The sequence below is a fragment of the Gavia stellata genome, chromosome 4 (genome assembly GCF_030936135.1).
Source record: "Gavia stellata isolate bGavSte3 chromosome 4, bGavSte3.hap2, whole genome shotgun sequence".
Lineage (NCBI taxonomy): Eukaryota > Metazoa > Chordata > Aves > Gaviiformes > Gaviidae > Gavia > Gavia stellata.
Genome location: NC_082597.1, coordinates 68,153,874 through 68,169,964, shown reverse-complemented (window position 1 = coordinate 68,169,964; position 16,091 = coordinate 68,153,874). Strand labels below are relative to the sequence as shown.

Genomic DNA, 16,091 nt, shown 5'->3' with positions numbered 1-16,091 from the left:
TGTTTTTTCCAAAAAGGGCAGTCACACACACACATGTGTATGCCTGTTTCCCTCCACAACCCCCACACCTTTGCCGGCTGTATGTTTCTGGTGTTTTCTTTATGGTGGTGTATGAATAGTTGTGCAGCCACATAATGAGGTGGATCAGCTCATCACATTCTAACCCTTCACCAAGAGAGATGAGATTGTCAGATAAACTCGGGCAAATGCTGTTGTGAGAGAAGTGGAAATTCATAGTTATAAGCAAGGGAAAAGATGCAACCAACCCTTTGGGCTGCTGCTCACAGAGTGGATTAAGCTGCTTGTTTATTGTTCCCTTAAGAGAGAGCAATAAAGCAGTATTAGTAAACTACAGCAATCCAACGTGGAGGAAATTTAGAGAATATAGTAGTAAATACAGTGACTGCCGTGGTTTAAGAATGTGGAAACTCACAAGAAATTTCAGTACTACTGCTGCTAGTAAAACCAAGGATATGTTGTTCCCAAGGAAAAAATACGCGTGTAGGGACAAACTCAGGAAAGTTAAAGTGCCAAATAAGTTGTTACTAGCAAACGATGCAGAAAGTACATCAAAAATTCTGCAAATACATTGAAAATAAGAGGAAGAAGGGAAAAAACCCGCTATATTATGTAATGGAGTGTAAACAACAGCAGAAAGATGTTTGAAATGCTCAGTAGCGCTTTTGCCTGTTTTTACTTTAAATGTTAATTGTGCACAGATGCTTAATGTAATATTAACAGCAGGGTGCTGGAACAGAAGCTGGGAAGAATACGATAAGGGCTCTTTGTACGTATTCAGGCTAACATTGTTTGACAGTGTTTACAGATGTTGTAGATTCTCTGTTGCAGGCTCCATTTAAGAACTACTTTGAATGTTGGGCATAGTCTAAGGATAGTTCCTCTTGAAGAAAAAGAAACTACTGATCTCTTGAATTCCTTTCCAGTCCTGTTTCTTTATGACTGAACAGCTGACTATCAGATAGTTCTATGTCATGTTTGTGTTCGAATATGTCTTGCATATATAAATGTTGTGTCAGATACAAAGGGGCTGAAAAAAACATTGTACAAGTGGGTGGGGAGAGTAGCTGAAATGTAAAATGGTTATTTCTTGCACTCTTGAGATGAATGGGGATAGAACAGTGGAAGACTTGAAGATTTTCTGTCAGATGGACCACGTCTGTTGTTAGCTGTGTTGCATTGTTTTAATTTCCTTCTTCCTCTTTCCTTCTGTATACTTTCACAGCACCAAATCATTTGACGATTTGCTGACTTGATAAAACTGAAGTGCTAGCAGGATTTGTGTCTGTGCAGTTATTCTGCAGGTGCTTGAATCCAGTGTGTCTAAAAAATGTCTTATGGCTGTCTAAGCTTCTTGTGCACTGTGTTACTTTGTGGCTGGCAGCAGTAGATGATGAAACTTAGTTTTGGACAGGAAAGCAGAAGTATGTAGCATTGGGGTTTACCGTGTTAGATTAGCTTCTGTACAATTAATTCTGTTCTGTTTCCGTTGTGGTAGGACTTCCTCAGCTGAGAAAAGCACTCAAAACTGATAGCTTATTGTGTTTGGTAAGGACTCAGATGGACACTAGGTTTTTTTGCTAAAAATGTAACTGTGTCATAATCTGCTGCAGGGAACAATATTTTTATGTTCTGTCTCCTAGGAATGCAACAAACCCCGTGAAGCCTTTGGATTTGAACAAGCTGTCAGGGAATATACTCTCCAGAGCTTTGGTGAAATGGCTGATAACTTCAAGTCTGATTATTTCAACATGCCGGTCCATGTGAGTTTCAACTTTTGTTGTGATTCCTTGCAGGGGAAAAAGAAAAGAGGTTTCAGCTGATACTGAATTTTTGCTGAGGCATCTTAGCTTTGTTTAAGGAGGCACCATAAGCTTTAAACATGTAAACAAATGATTTAGCTTTCTGGTCTCATTTCAACTTCATTTCACCCTTTTCCTGTGACGGATAGATAGTTTTATTACTTGTAGGGTATATCTTATTTGCCATACTCTAGTTAAGTTCTTCCCCTTTTTGATTAATTGAACAAAGTATCTTGTTCTTGTTTGGGAAAGGGGTCTTTCTCCTGCCCTTCCTATGGCTTCTGTCTTGGTTTAGTTTGTTCAGAGGATTAATCATTTGTTTTCTTCCCTGTTACAGTCTTTTCTTGTAGACAAGTCAATAGACTGAGTCTGTCTGATAATCAGGGTGGTTTTTTGTTCTGCATCTCAGCAGCATTTTTAAAACTGGCTTTTCTGCTTTGGCACACTTCCACAATTCCACTGTTCTGTAGACTGCATGCAGTACCAAGCTCCTTCTCCTCTTAGCGTTCTTTGGTAATTTATGGGCATTCTTGCTAAAGCTTCCACTTTTTAAGGACTCCAATTTATGATACAACTTTGGGAGCAAAGTAAGGAACAAAGCTGATTTTACAAATAAGCTTCATAAATAAATGCATGTAAGTAGGAGTTGTAATGAGCTATATGAAGACTACACTCTTGAATGGAATTCTTTATCTGAATTTTCTTACTGTTACTCAGAAGTTCTGGTCATTATCCTCTGAAATAGTTTGGTCTTTGCATGCTGTTCATTCAGTTTGCTGCTTGGCTTCTGCCGCCTGTCTCCTTCTCCCTCTTTTTTTAGCTGTGCTTCTGGTACATTGCAGCCACTACAGACCAAACTGTATGACTTTAAAGAGATGGAGGGGAGAAAGGGAGTGGCCTTGGTGTTTGAAAATTCATGGGGGATTAGTGATGATTTATTATTTGAATGATAACTTTTATGTTGGGTCTTATCTTCACATACCCTAACATCTTTTCTGCTTTCAGATGGTTCCCACTGAGCTTGTAGAAAAAGAATTCTGGCGATTGGTGAGCAGCATAGAAGAAGACGTCATTGTGGAATATGGGGCTGATATCTCATCCAAGGACTTTGGAAGTGGCTTCCCTGTGAAGGATGGCCGACGAAAGCTGATGCCAGAGGAGGAGGTGAGGAACAGGATATGCAAACTAACCCCATTCTTTGTTCTGGATAAGATTTCACATTAAGAATTTAGGTCAGAAATCAGCATGGATTTTTTTGATGAAGAAATAGTTTAAGGCTTTTGTGTGCACTTAACACTCCTTTTGAGCAGGGCATTAATCTGATATTTTAGGTTCTTTTATAGATCTGGTTGCTGAAAGCTAAGCTGCTTTTCATGATCTAAGTCACACCTGTTTTGTATCATTTAATCTTAGCAAGCAAAGATGTGTAAGTTGTTACAGCATGTCCAAGTATGAGGAGACTGATAAGATTTTTTTCTTTCTTGTTCTGAACCTTTTTGTTACAGAGTTAGCTACAGAAACATAACTCTAACCTCCTTAGGAGGTTCATAATAGGTAAAACAAACTAATTGAATTTAGCTTGTTTCTCTGACTGTGCATACTGTAAGAATGAAAAGATGTAGATACAGCATCCTGTTTATAGAAAATTTTATAAAGAACATCTGGTAAGTATATTACCTATTTTCCCTCCGACCTTACTGTAGCATATCAATTTTCTGGCTGCTTATATGTTTAAATTCAGAGGAAATGAGAGTAAAGGTGTGGTTTCATGATTACATAGCCCCAAATCAATTTATTCTGCTCACTGGAAGATGTAGTCCTGCTCACAATTGTCTTCCACCCATACCTGCAACTTCCTACATGTATCTTTGTTGGCTGTGCAGTGATTGCGTAGCTGCTTAGTGAGTCAGAACTGCTTGTTGATCTATTTGTAGGAAAGTAGAAATCTAAAAAAATATTTTCTAGCCAGATCATTTAAGTCATCTGGTTTACTGCATTGTCTTTATAGTGTCAGAGCAAAGGAAACAGCGGAAATGTGGGGCTGAGCTGAGGGTGTGACCAATCCTTTCAGCAACTATGGGATATGCCTAAAATGACTGTGAATCTGTACTAACAGTTTTTTTTAAGATGGAAAGTAGACTAATGTTAAAGCACAGTAGTGAGCTTTTAAGGCAGTCTGTTTGGATTCTAATTTTTTGTACAAATTGTGTGTATTTGAAAGTAAAGGTGGGATTGCTTAACAGGTGATGCTGTCGTCTCAGAAATGAGTGTAGGAATTTCTTCTCTAGAGAAAACTATATCTAAGGAAGATAAACTGCAGTGCAGTAAAGCAGGCCTTAAAAAAGCTGAAATAATAACATAAGATTCACTGCATTGTTTACAATCTTAAGTTATCCTATTTTATTCAAGACTTCTATCTTTTGTTCTTCTGTTTGTGGTGCTGGTATTTTGTTCCACCAGAAAAGCATATGAAACGTATAAACTTGGGGCGGGGGGGAATCAAAGCCTGAGTATATGAACCTTGATCCAAAGAAGGTGGGCTATATATGTTGAAATACTAGGACTGGCCTTAAACCTTAGTCTGATTAATTGCTGACTAAGGTATTTAAGGACTTATTTCCTAGTTCTGATGCTTCATTGTTGCCAAATATCACCTGCTGTCTACTATAGAAATGAATAGGATGATCCCCTTCCTTTGTACTTTCCTTTTCTGGAGTTGGTGTCCTTGTGTTCTTCTGATTTGTTTCTCCATTTTTTGGCAGGATTATGCGCTTTCTGGTTGGAACTTGAATAACATGCCAATTCTAGAACAATCAGTCCTTGCTCACATCAATGCAGATATCTCTGGCATGAAGGTACCTTGGTTGTATGTAGGGATGTGCTTCTCCTCATTTTGCTGGCATATTGAAGATCACTGGAGCTATTCCATCAACTACCTGCATTGGTATGGGCTCTCCTTTGTGCATATACCTTACACTGCCCTGTTTGCTGTCAGTAAACTTGTAGTTCTACTTGAAAATGCCTATGCACGCTGATGACATTTTTAACCAAAAAGCTAAATGTGATGAGGGGTCCGTATTCTTAGTTGAGGCTGATTAAAAGTGAATACAGATACTGTTTTAAGCACTTTAGTGTTTTTCATCAACTGGTTACATATTCTTTTTTGCCAAAAATTCAGTGTCACTGTAAAATCATGCTTTACAGGCTTACATCTCTTCTTAGAAAGCTTTTGGTTTTGACTGAGTTACATTTCTCTGCTTTACAATTCAAAGTTTGTATGCGCCTATGCTGGAAATGGAGGCTGCTGCCTAGTGGCTTACACAGGCGTCAGAGCTGATGGTTCAGCCGCAGATCTATGTACACACAGAAATACTCCTATTCAAGAGAAGAGATATTTGAAAGTAATTCTAACTTTCAGAACAATCCTAGAAGTGTTCTAGTGTTCAGGTTTTGTGTTTGACAAGAAGAATCGTGACAGATCAACTATTTGCATTGCAGTCTTCCCAGTTCATCGGCCTCAGTCACAGTGGATGGCGCAGGGGGAAAGGAGGGGGAAGCTATGGGAAGCACCCCATCAGAATAGAAAGTTTGTTGTACATCTGGTAAGGATGAGTTGACAGCCTTTAGACTGTGATTGCACATTTCTGGAGAAGCATGTTTGCTAGTAAGATGTGATCCGCAGGCGCAGGAGGGGGACTCATTTTGTTTCAAGTTCAGTTATTGTCCTCAGCATGCTATTAACTAGATCAGTATGTGAGGGTTTTGTGTCAGCTGGTGAATTCCAGAAGCCCAGATGCAGAGTAGTATTTACTGGGGTTTACTAGCTGTGTCCTACCAGCAGGTGTCACTGAAGTCTGTAGGAACCACAGAAAATGCTGCACTCTGCCTTATCTAACTTTTGGTATGGTGGGTGACAAGATTATTAATACAGTTAAATAGTGCTATGTAAACGGTTTCAGATATTTCGGCAGACTACTGCTTGTACTTCTTAATAAAATTAAATTAAAAGATAAACCTCAGCACTATAGATACTAGATCATTACAGTTTATTTTGGTTAAGACAGGTCTGGAAGGACTGGGATAATATGTTCTCAAGTAGTTGTCTGTTTAGTTTTGGTCTTGTTAATCTCTTTCTTCCCTCATACATAACTAATTCATGTTATTAGGCATTTTTTTATCTTAAGAGTCCAGTGGACCACTGTTTTTCAGCAATTGGTTATGTACATTAGAAGGATTGCTTATATTTCATTGCACTGTCTGGTGTTTTTATTCCTTCTACTTCTGCTTAGCTGGTGTACTATTCCATTTGTTTCAGGAACAGGACTACTCCAAGCTTAATTAAGTGAGTGGAGTACCACCGTGATCTCTTTTCTCTTAAACATTAGCTGTGATGGCCAAGGTTTTGTTTGTTAAACTTACTTTCTTCCTAAAGGAAAATAATTGCCCATTTTGTCCCTTTAGAGCATGGTAAATGACAACTATCTTCCACGTTAGGCTTGTCATGGCAAATCTGCTGTCAGATATGTTGAGAATTATGTTGTAGTGTAATTGATTTTTCAGATTGGAACGATACATCGTGAAGAAGTTGGTTGATGATTAAAGACGTTTTTGTGTCTATATACAAAATATTTGGCTTGTGTGGACAGTGGTGCTAGATTTGAGGTATATTTTGCAGTTGGATGGCACTGTTGCTTTCCTTTAAGTAACGTGTTTATTACTGTGGTTTTTTTTTTGTTAGGGGAGAGCCAAAGACATGGTATGGCGTGCCCTCTCATGCGGCAGAGCAGCTAGAGGATGTGATGAAAGAATTGGCTCCTGAGCTGTTTGAATCCCAGCCTGATCTCCTGCATCAGCTGGTCACTATTATGAACCCCAATGTGCTGATGGAACATGGTGTGCCAGTGAGTAGCACCATGAGTGTTTTTTACATAAGTCCTCCTATGTGCTCCCTTTTTTCATTCTATGCCAGATTTGTGTAACAATGTTTTGGCATTAACTCTGAAGAATTTTTATAGTGGACATTTACATACTAAATTCATTAGTTATAGGGTGTTTTTTAAAGCTATTTTCTAGAAACTTCTCTAGACTCACCATGAAATTTAAATTATCTTACCTCAGAATTGAGTGTGCCCAACTTCTTCCATAAAATATCTTATAGAACAAGTGTACATTGTGTTACATTTCATTTTTAATTAAAAAAGAACAAACCCACCTTGCCGTAGCAGCCAGTTTGTCTGTGAAATGCTTTTAATATCTTTTGACAGTACAATATTTGTCTTATGTTCAGTAGAAATCTCAGCATTACAAAATGCTTTTTTGACCAAACATAATTGACTGCAGACCTTTAAGCAGCAGTCACTATCATTTGCTTTTGTCTTAGGATAAATTGTTTCCCTGGCAAATAACCCAACAAAGCAAACCATAAACTGTTTCCAGCTTTTGCACTTTGTGGTGCAATGGATTAAATGATGATAGAGAAACATCCCTTTTGGGATTCATAAAGAGAGTTTTCAACTTCTTAATAGCTTATATATTCAGCTTTTTTGAGTAAGGTTATAAATTGAGGATTCACTTTGAAAAGACAGAACCAATCCTTACCACTTTTGTGGTAGCTACGTTGCCTGTGGTGTTCTATAGGTAAAGAAAGTGGTGTTCAAATGTCTTGCAAAAGAGTTTAAGACACATAATTGCAAGTTTCATATTTTTCTTTTTTTTTTTTTTTTCCTTTTTCCTCACTTGTATTAGGTATACAGGACCAATCAGTGTGCTGGCGAGTTTGTTGTGACCTTTCCTCGTGCCTATCATTCTGGATTTAACCAGGGATATAACTTTGCTGAAGCTGTGAACTTCTGCACTGCTGACTGGGTCTGTTGTTCTATATATGTTTGCTATGTCTCTGCTAGGTCATCTTTGCAAGGAAAGTGTTAGTAACTTCCTTACCTGAAAAGCAGTCTTTTCTGTTACATAGTATGTTTTATGGTTATAGTTCCTGGTACAACAGTTAAAGACTGACATGGGTTTCCATTACACAAAATAATTTTGATTAGCACATAGTTTTAAGCAGCTTCAAACTGAAACTCTGGCACATAGTCTTCCTTTTCAAGTGTTGATCTAACCAAAAAGTGACATCTCACAGTACCTTTAGCTAGTATTTCTGTGATGCCTCTTTCTGAATTTGATACCGATTGATGTACTTTCTTGAACAGCTGTTGTCATTGGAATATTGGAGGTAGGCATATAACAGTCTTTTGTTCTCCTTTTGTGCCAGCTCATTGCACCTTTGAATCATATTAGTGCATGTTCTAATACCCATGCCACACCAGAGCATAGCTTACATGGATTCTTCAGTAAGTTGTCAAAAGTGTGTCCTATCACTATCCAGGGTTTACAGTTGGAAGTTACGACCCCATCTGTAATTTATCTATCTCTAACTTCTTTTTTGTTACCTTCAAATAGGAATTTTAGTCCTTAATCAGATAATTTTATTAATTCATCAGAGAAATTGTCTGCAGGATTGACAGTGTGTCAGGGCTCTTCTTTTCTCCTGTGCTCATGATGTAATCTGTGTATAGCCTCTGTTAAAAAATGCTAAACTTACACCAGCCCTGTGAAATTTCCTTTGCTTATGCAAAATGTAACCAGAAATCTGTGTAGCAAATTCATCTAGCATTTTATATTTTTTGCTTTAAAAGGCACAAAATGAACAATAACAATTTTGGTTAACTCTAGGCATCTTGTGTTAAATATCTATGTCCGAGCATAGTAATATCCAGAGGGCAATGCATTCACAGAATCACTAAGGTTGGAAAAGACCTGTAAGATCATCAAGTCCAACCATAAAAAAAAAAAAAACACCAGACAACACCACACAAACAAACAAAAACAAAAAACCAAAACAACAACAACAACGAAAAAAACAAAACCAAAAAAACCCCAAAACACAGCGCACACCACCATGCCCATCAAGCCATGTCCCACAGTGCCATGTCCACACACTCCTCGAATACCTCCAGGAAGGGTGACTCCACCACCTCCCTGGGCAGCCTGTTCCATTATGTTACCACTCTCTCAGTAAAGAAATTTTTCCTAATATCGAGTCTGAATCTCCCCTGGCGCAACTTGAGGCCATTTCCTCTTGTGTTGTCACTCATCACTTGGGAGAAGAGGCCAACACCCACCTCTCTGCAACCTCCTTTCAGGTAGTTGTAGAGAGCGATGAGGTCTCCCCTCAGCCTCCTCTTCTCCAGACTAAACAACCCCAGCTCCCTCAGCCGCTCCTCATAAGACTTGTGCTCCAGACCCCTCACCAGCTTTGTTGCCCTTCTCTGGACACGCTCCAGCACCTCAGTGTCCTTCTTGTAGGGAGGGGCCCAAAATCGAACACCGTATTCGCGGTGCGGCCTCACCAGGGCCGAGTACAGAGGCATGATCACCTCCCTACTCCTGCTGGCCACACTATTGCTGATACAGGCCAGGATGCCGTTGGCCTTCTTGGCCACCTGGGCACACTGCTGGCTCATCTTCAGCCGGCTGTCAACCAACACCCCCAAGTCCTTTTCTGCAGGGCAGCTTTCCAGCCACTCGTCCCCAAGCCTGTGGCGTTGCATGGGGTTGTTGTGGCCAAAGTGCAGAGCCCGGCACTTGGCCTTGTTGAACTATTCACCTTAGCGTAGACCAGATGACCTCTTTTTGGTGCCAGTTTCTTTTCACTGGAAGTAAAAAGAGCTTAGGAGAGCTCTTAAACTTGTGTCTGAAAGTTAGGCACATAAAGTTAAGGCAGATGCCCCTTCAACATGGATATCCTCTTTGTCCTCATCTGTGACATGATTTAAGGTTGCTATAATTGGCTCTGTCCCATAAGATACAACACTCTTAGTCTCAGTCTTTTCCCAGGTTTTGTCAAAGGAAGGAAAGTGGGAGCTAAGAGATCATCTTGAAAATGTCTTTTCCCAGAATGATAGATGTCGTTTTTGTGTAGCTTCCTATTGGACGTCAGTGTGTGAGTCATTACCGAAGGCTAGGACGTCATTGTGTTTTCTCCCATGAAGAGCTGATCTTCAAGATGGCTGCAGATCCAGAGTGCTTGGACGTTGGGCTGGCTGCCATGGTCTGCAAGGAGATGACTCTAATGATAGAGGAAGAGACACGATTAAGGGAGTCTGTTGTACAGATGGTGAGTAAGACAACTCTCTTACTTTGCTTGCAAAAGAACTTTTGCTTCCCCCATCCCCCGGCCTGGATTAGAGTTTTTAGCAAGTGTTTAATTTTCTTGTTAGGGAGTGTTGATGTCTGAAGAAGAGGTGTTTGAACTGGTTCCAGATGATGAGCGTCAGTGCACAGCTTGCAGAACCACGTGCTTCTTGTCAGCTCTTACATGTTCCTGTAATCCTGAGCGTCTGGTATGCTTATACCATCCGTCTGATTTATGTCCATGTCCCATGCAGAAGAAGTGTCTAAGGTACACAGGATTTATTTTTCCCCACTTTTCTTCCATATCCAATGGTTTGCTGGAGACTAATGACCAAATGCAACATTTGGCAACACTTTTCTCTTCCTTTATTTAAGAAGTATTTTTATCCTCTTTGCTTGTTTCTTGGTTCCAAGGCAGCAGGTATAATACATGTTCTGTCTTTCTGGCCTTGTTGTAGCTGGAAAAACTCAATATAAGCAATATCCTGGCTTTTGTATGGGCCTTAATACTCTTTCTGTATTTTCCTTCCATATTTCCAGGTACCGATACCCACTAGAAGACCTTCCTTCTTTGCTGTACGGAGTGAAAGTTAGAGCACAGTCTTATGACACTTGGGTCAGTAGAGTTACAGAGGCTCTGTCTGCCAGTCTCAGCCACAAGAAAGGTCAGACTTCTATTGTTCATAGTAGGATGTCCTGAAACTCCTACATTTGTTTTATGTTCTTATTAAATGAGAGAAACTGTCTGTATTGTTTAGTGGAAAAAAGAAATGAGGTAATCTGAGAGTGTAATGCAACTCATCATTGTGCATTCCAAATTCAACTAGCCTGTTGGAACCTTGATTGAAGGCCTTTGAAAGAGTCTAAAATCTCTTTTGTTTTGTATACAAATTATTCATATACTGTTAATACAGACGTGATTGAGCTGAGAGTCATGTTGGAGGATGCTGAAGACAGGAAATATCCAGAGAATGATCTTTTCCGGAGGCTCAGAGATGCTGTGAAAGAAGCAGAGACTTGTGCTTCAGTAGCACAGCTGCTTCTGAGCAAAAAGCAAAAACACAGGTATGTCAGGCATTTTTTTCAACAGCTTCCATCTGTCTGTTTTGTTCTGTGATTGGACCTGGAAATGTAAGAACCCTGAGTTCTCACTGTGTGCTCAGTTCTTTCAGTGTTTCCTGCCCTTAGTGCTGTGACTTATTGAGAGGTAGGGGAGGCAGATAAAGTGACACAAAGGGCCAAAAAAGCAGACCTGGTTGGAATGTGTTAAACATACTGGTTTCAGCTGACTTATGTACTGAAATGTGAAATCCTTTGGAGAAGTTGTGTGTTTGATCACTGATCAGATATTTCTCTGAATGTGTGGGAGAGTTGTAGGGGAATACAACTAGAGGAAAAAATGTGATGAAAGTAAGTCTTGACATGAAATGTTTGTATTTTAGGTAGCATGGCTAAGTACATAGCTTAAAGCTATGGAAAGAAAATGTGTTAAAACATTAGATTGCAAAGCAAAATGCTTGAAAAGTAGGAAATGCTAATTACAGTTGGTGAGGCAAGTACAGTTCTATCTTCTGGTAGAGCATTGCTCAAAAATATTTATAATTTTTCCAGCTGTTCTCAAGTTGCAGAATGTGTTGTGGTTCTGGTGGAGTTACTGGAATATGCAAAGGAAATGTGTCTTGCCAGCATTGACTGGGACCAAAGGATCTTGGGGAGCAGAGCAGTGCAGAGAGCAAAAGCAGTCTATAGTTGGAGCCAGTCTTTTACATCTTGGGAAGGACCATGGAAGCCTGATGTGTAGCTGAAAAGTAGTGGCTTGCCTCTGACTTCCAGCAGTTTAGACTCCCTTCATTCTTTCTGTTGCTTGCCTTGCCTGTGGCCACCTCAGAGATACTCTGTCCTCTGGCCCTACCTCAGCAATCTGCTGAATGTGTCCCCTTGTTCTGCTGTCATGAGCCTTCAGCAACGTGTTCTTCCTTCTCTCCTGTGCATTCTGTGCACTGAATAAAAGTCCTTCAGAAAAGAATTTGATCAGGTGACTGTAATTCTTGTGCCAGCGGTTGCATGGTAAACTTCTATAGCTTGCATTTCCTTTGTTGGGTATAAGACTTGGCTTTATAGTTGGTTGGGTTTTTGCATGTGTAGTTTTTGTGTATAACTTGAGACTTTTCAAGGGAGGAACTAAAAAGTAGATACTTTTTTAATTATAATACCCAACTTTACTACACAGAACATAATGCGTATCATAATTGCTTGAATTTGAACACTGAAATGTTAGAGTTACACCACAGATCCAAGTATCATACCTGATGTAATTGGAAGGCTATTAGAAAATAGGGAAGCATTTTTGGTGTATTTGAAGGGGAAAGAAGGCTCTCTTGTTTTGGTTTTTATTGCTTGTAGAATCCCACTACTACAGAGAGGGTATGGTCTCTTAGAACTCTGGTCTGGATGAGGGAAGCGATGCTACAGGGGTTGCATTGCCCTGTTTGTAGTGAAGTTTAATTATTTTGGTAGCTCCCGGCTGTTCCTGGTCTGCTGCTTCCTCCTCCTCCCACTGTTGGAGCGTGCCAGCCTTCTCTCAACAGACCTGCCTTCAGTTAATTATTTGGTGGCTTTCCAGCACTATCCCAAGAAACACAAGGGGTAGAAAGATTTGACAACTTTCAATGGTGTGTCTGATCTAAAGCTGAAAGGAATTCCGTGGGGCAAAAAAAAGACTTGTGTATATGTCTGAGGGCTGTTGTATGCTAAATAGCAATATGTTACAAAATTGAGGTTTGAGAAAGATTTTTTTTTTTTTGAAACCTCTTTGATGAACAGTGTTAGGAAATTTAAATACAGAGGTTATGTTCAGCTTCTTTAACGTTTATGTTCATATTTAATACATTTAGAAGGATCATATTTACACAGAGGATAAAATTATAAAAAAAGCAAATTAAAAATGAGTGCTCAAACAGAACGATTTGGCAGAGATTAAAGCAGCAATAAACTCGTGGTCAGATGTAGCAAAAGAAAATTATCCTTTATGCATCTGACCATATATAAACCTGAAAAATGGGTAACGTGTAGTTGTAAAGATGTGTCCAATATTCCAATCCTATATCTCTCCCTGCTGTTGAAAGTTCTGAGTTTCCATAGGCAGGGATAGTTGTATCTTTTCATGCAGCATCTTGTGCTGTGGCAGTCCATGGTTGGACTAGGGACAGAATGCCAGTGCGATGTTTCAGAGTGTGCCCTCCTGCGGTGGTGTCTCTTGGAGCGCCGCACCCCATTCACTCTCGTGCAGGAGTGTTGGAGGCACAGCAGGTCCAGTGGCAGCCACTGCTCCTTCTCACTGTCTGTTGTAGCTAGTCAAAGCCTCCAGTGTTCTTCCCTCCCCCCCACCCCGTTTTACATAGTGTGTAATTATATTTGATCATTAATCTCAATTTTAGTTTTACAATTATATTTAAGTCCATAGGTTTGAAAGATTGAGGTGTGGTTTTTTAAATGTTTCTGTAGTAGTAAAATGTAGATTCATTAGCAGGGAACAACTCTTCAGTGTTTAAAATACGTCCTGCTTGTGAAATTGTTGTGCCTGTCGTGTCAGTGGTATGTATACCAAGTGTTTAATTTGTGCGGTGTGTCACTTAAGTCTTTTACTGCATTCAGCAGGCTTGTGATACTTGCTGCAAGTGATACTTAATGGAAATGTCTTTGCAGAACATGTCTTACTCAGTAGCAGTCTTTTCCTGTTGCAAGGCCAATTTCAACAGTTCTCTGGCTACAAGAAAGCGTGCTCTAGAAAATAAGACTTCTTTTCAGAGCTTGTTGCTGTTACATACCTGAGAATTCTTGTCAGTGCCTGTCATGGCAGTCAACTTCTTGAGCTGCCTAAGCAAGCTTTTGGGGGCTATATTCTTTTACCTATTTGGAACAAACCCAATTTGAAATTCATCTAGACATTTGTATCTCAGAAGAGCGGAGTAAATTCTCTTTAAAATGCTTAGAGGAATTACATTAAATTTAGTTTTCAAGATTTGGAATTCTTGCGGAGTTTGGGTTTTTTGAGTTCTCAGGTGGTGGAATTTTTTTTATAACTTCTCAGTATTCCTGATAGCTTTCTGTCACTGGGAGTAAATCCAGGCATCATCATCATCTCTCTCACGTAATGCTGTTTAATTATGTCCATTCATACAGCAGACAAAACCAAGATAGTGGAAGGACACGGACCAAGCTAACTATGGAAGAGCTTAAAGCATTTGTACAGCAGTTGTTTAGCCTGCCCTGTGTTATCAGCCAGGCCCGACAAGTAAAGGTAAGTTTGCATCTGCTCCTCGGATATATCTTAAGTGTTGTGCTTTTTGCTTTGTTCTGTTTTGTTTGTGGTTTGTTTGTTTGGTTTTTTTAAACAGATAATACTGCCTGATGTAAAGGATGAAGGGGTTTTTTTTGGTTTGTTTTTTTTTTTTTAAAGAATCAGTCCTGTACTGGTGGAGATGGATTGAATGGGGAGTTTCATTTCTAGCTTCTAATATAAAGCAAGTAGCTGCTTTGCAATGATATCTGTGGCCTCAAGAAAGGAAGTAAAATACTCTGGATAAACCTAGCTCAGTGTCTCCCTGCTTTACTGGGTAATCGTGCTGTTGTCATTCAAGTTTTGCTGATGGCATGTTACTGTCTGTCCATAATGGAACGGTAACATGTATTTCCTGCTCATTTGCAAGCATGTCTCTAAGTGGGCAATGATGGCATTTGTACTTTTATGCTAGTGTAGTCATAGCAGCCGAATATGTACAGCTCAATTTGGGAGCCTAAGCATGGATATCTCGTGACTGGTGAGATGCTCTAAAATACTCCACCCGGCCTCCATTGCCATTCTGGAAGAATACCTTAGCTCTCTTGTGTGGCAGTCTCAGACAGTGTCAGGTATTGCACATGGCGGTCAGTGTTTAGGCAACTGAACAGAACACTTCACTTGACTATGCATACACCTTTTAAGGTGCCTGTTGCAGTGGGCATGGTCAGATGTGCTGGTCTCACTGCAGCTAAATCAAGATAAAAGATCCTTCCCACCTGTCACTGTCCAGGTGGCCTAGTTTTATCTCTCTGAACCAGTTACTCTTATTCCAGCATTTTTAATGCTATCTGTAGTGGTGGAATTTCCAGTTAAATCCTACCCTTTATATGTTTTGGTAGAAACTTCTGAAGGTTATATTGGTGTGCTTCTTCAGGGGAGAGGGAAAGCAGTACTACATTGACAATTGTTCAGTAAATACTTCTCAGTCTTGCTTTCCAGGTTACAGCCCCCTTAATCTGTATGCATGGCCTGCATTTCTTGTTGTTCATATATATCTTTGTGCCTGTCTTTGAATGAATCTAGCCTAATAAGTAATCCAGATCATACCGATTCCCCTGGCTGCTGTTATCATTTATCACTCTGGCAGTCTGTATCATAGCAAGTGTTTTCAGCAGTAATCTTAATTTGTTTCTGTGTCACTGATGATGAAATGTTAAATAGTGTTTCGCCTACTAACCAACTTCTGGCAAACTCCTTTAAGAAACATCCTTAATAAAGATTTTTTTCACCTTGAGAAATGGTTCTTGAGATGTATGTTAACCATTTATTAACCCATGTATTCTCTGTTGATACAGTTTTAAGAAAAATGTTCTATAGTGCTAGATTGACGTCCTAAAATTCTAAACATTACCATATGTGCAGCTACCCTTACATAACCAAACATATAATAATTAATCTTGTTTGAGAAGGCCTCTCTTCCATAAGTATTTCCTAGTGTTGGTTATGTCACGCTTCATTCATGAATTCTGTATTAACTTTTCCGTGGTAGTTCACTGCTGATACCATGGAGAGACTTTATATTGGGCTTTCTTCTCATCTTTGATATTGGCATGTTGTTGCTGAAAACAGGTACCTTCAGAAAAATATAGAACTCCAGAATACAGATTCTCCAGGCCTGTTGACTCTAATCTTTATCCTTCAAAGATGTTATTAATGTGTTTCCCAGCAGCTAATAGAGTGGAAAGTACATTATCATCCTCATATGATAGGAAGATTTTACTATAGTTCTTTCCAAATAC

At 39.6% G+C, this 16,091-nt stretch overlaps 1 protein-coding gene across 1 annotated transcript in view; it reads left to right on the top strand.

Moving 5' to 3' along the window:
• Positions 1 to 16,091, top strand: part of KDM5A (lysine demethylase 5A) — a 52,280-nt gene that overhangs the window by 16,617 nt on the left and 19,572 nt on the right. The window contains exons 9-18 of the mRNA XM_059817326.1: positions 1,662 to 1,781; positions 2,826 to 2,984; positions 4,583 to 4,764; positions 6,559 to 6,721; positions 7,566 to 7,685; positions 9,799 to 9,993; positions 10,097 to 10,278; positions 10,551 to 10,675; positions 10,925 to 11,075; positions 14,196 to 14,310. Coding sequence (XP_059673309.1) covers positions 1,662 to 1,781; positions 2,826 to 2,984; positions 4,583 to 4,764; positions 6,559 to 6,721; positions 7,566 to 7,685; positions 9,799 to 9,993; positions 10,097 to 10,278; positions 10,551 to 10,675; positions 10,925 to 11,075; positions 14,196 to 14,310 — 1,512 coding nt within the window. The remainder of the gene's footprint in view (positions 1 to 1,661; positions 1,782 to 2,825; positions 2,985 to 4,582; positions 4,765 to 6,558; positions 6,722 to 7,565; positions 7,686 to 9,798; positions 9,994 to 10,096; positions 10,279 to 10,550; positions 10,676 to 10,924; positions 11,076 to 14,195; positions 14,311 to 16,091) is intronic.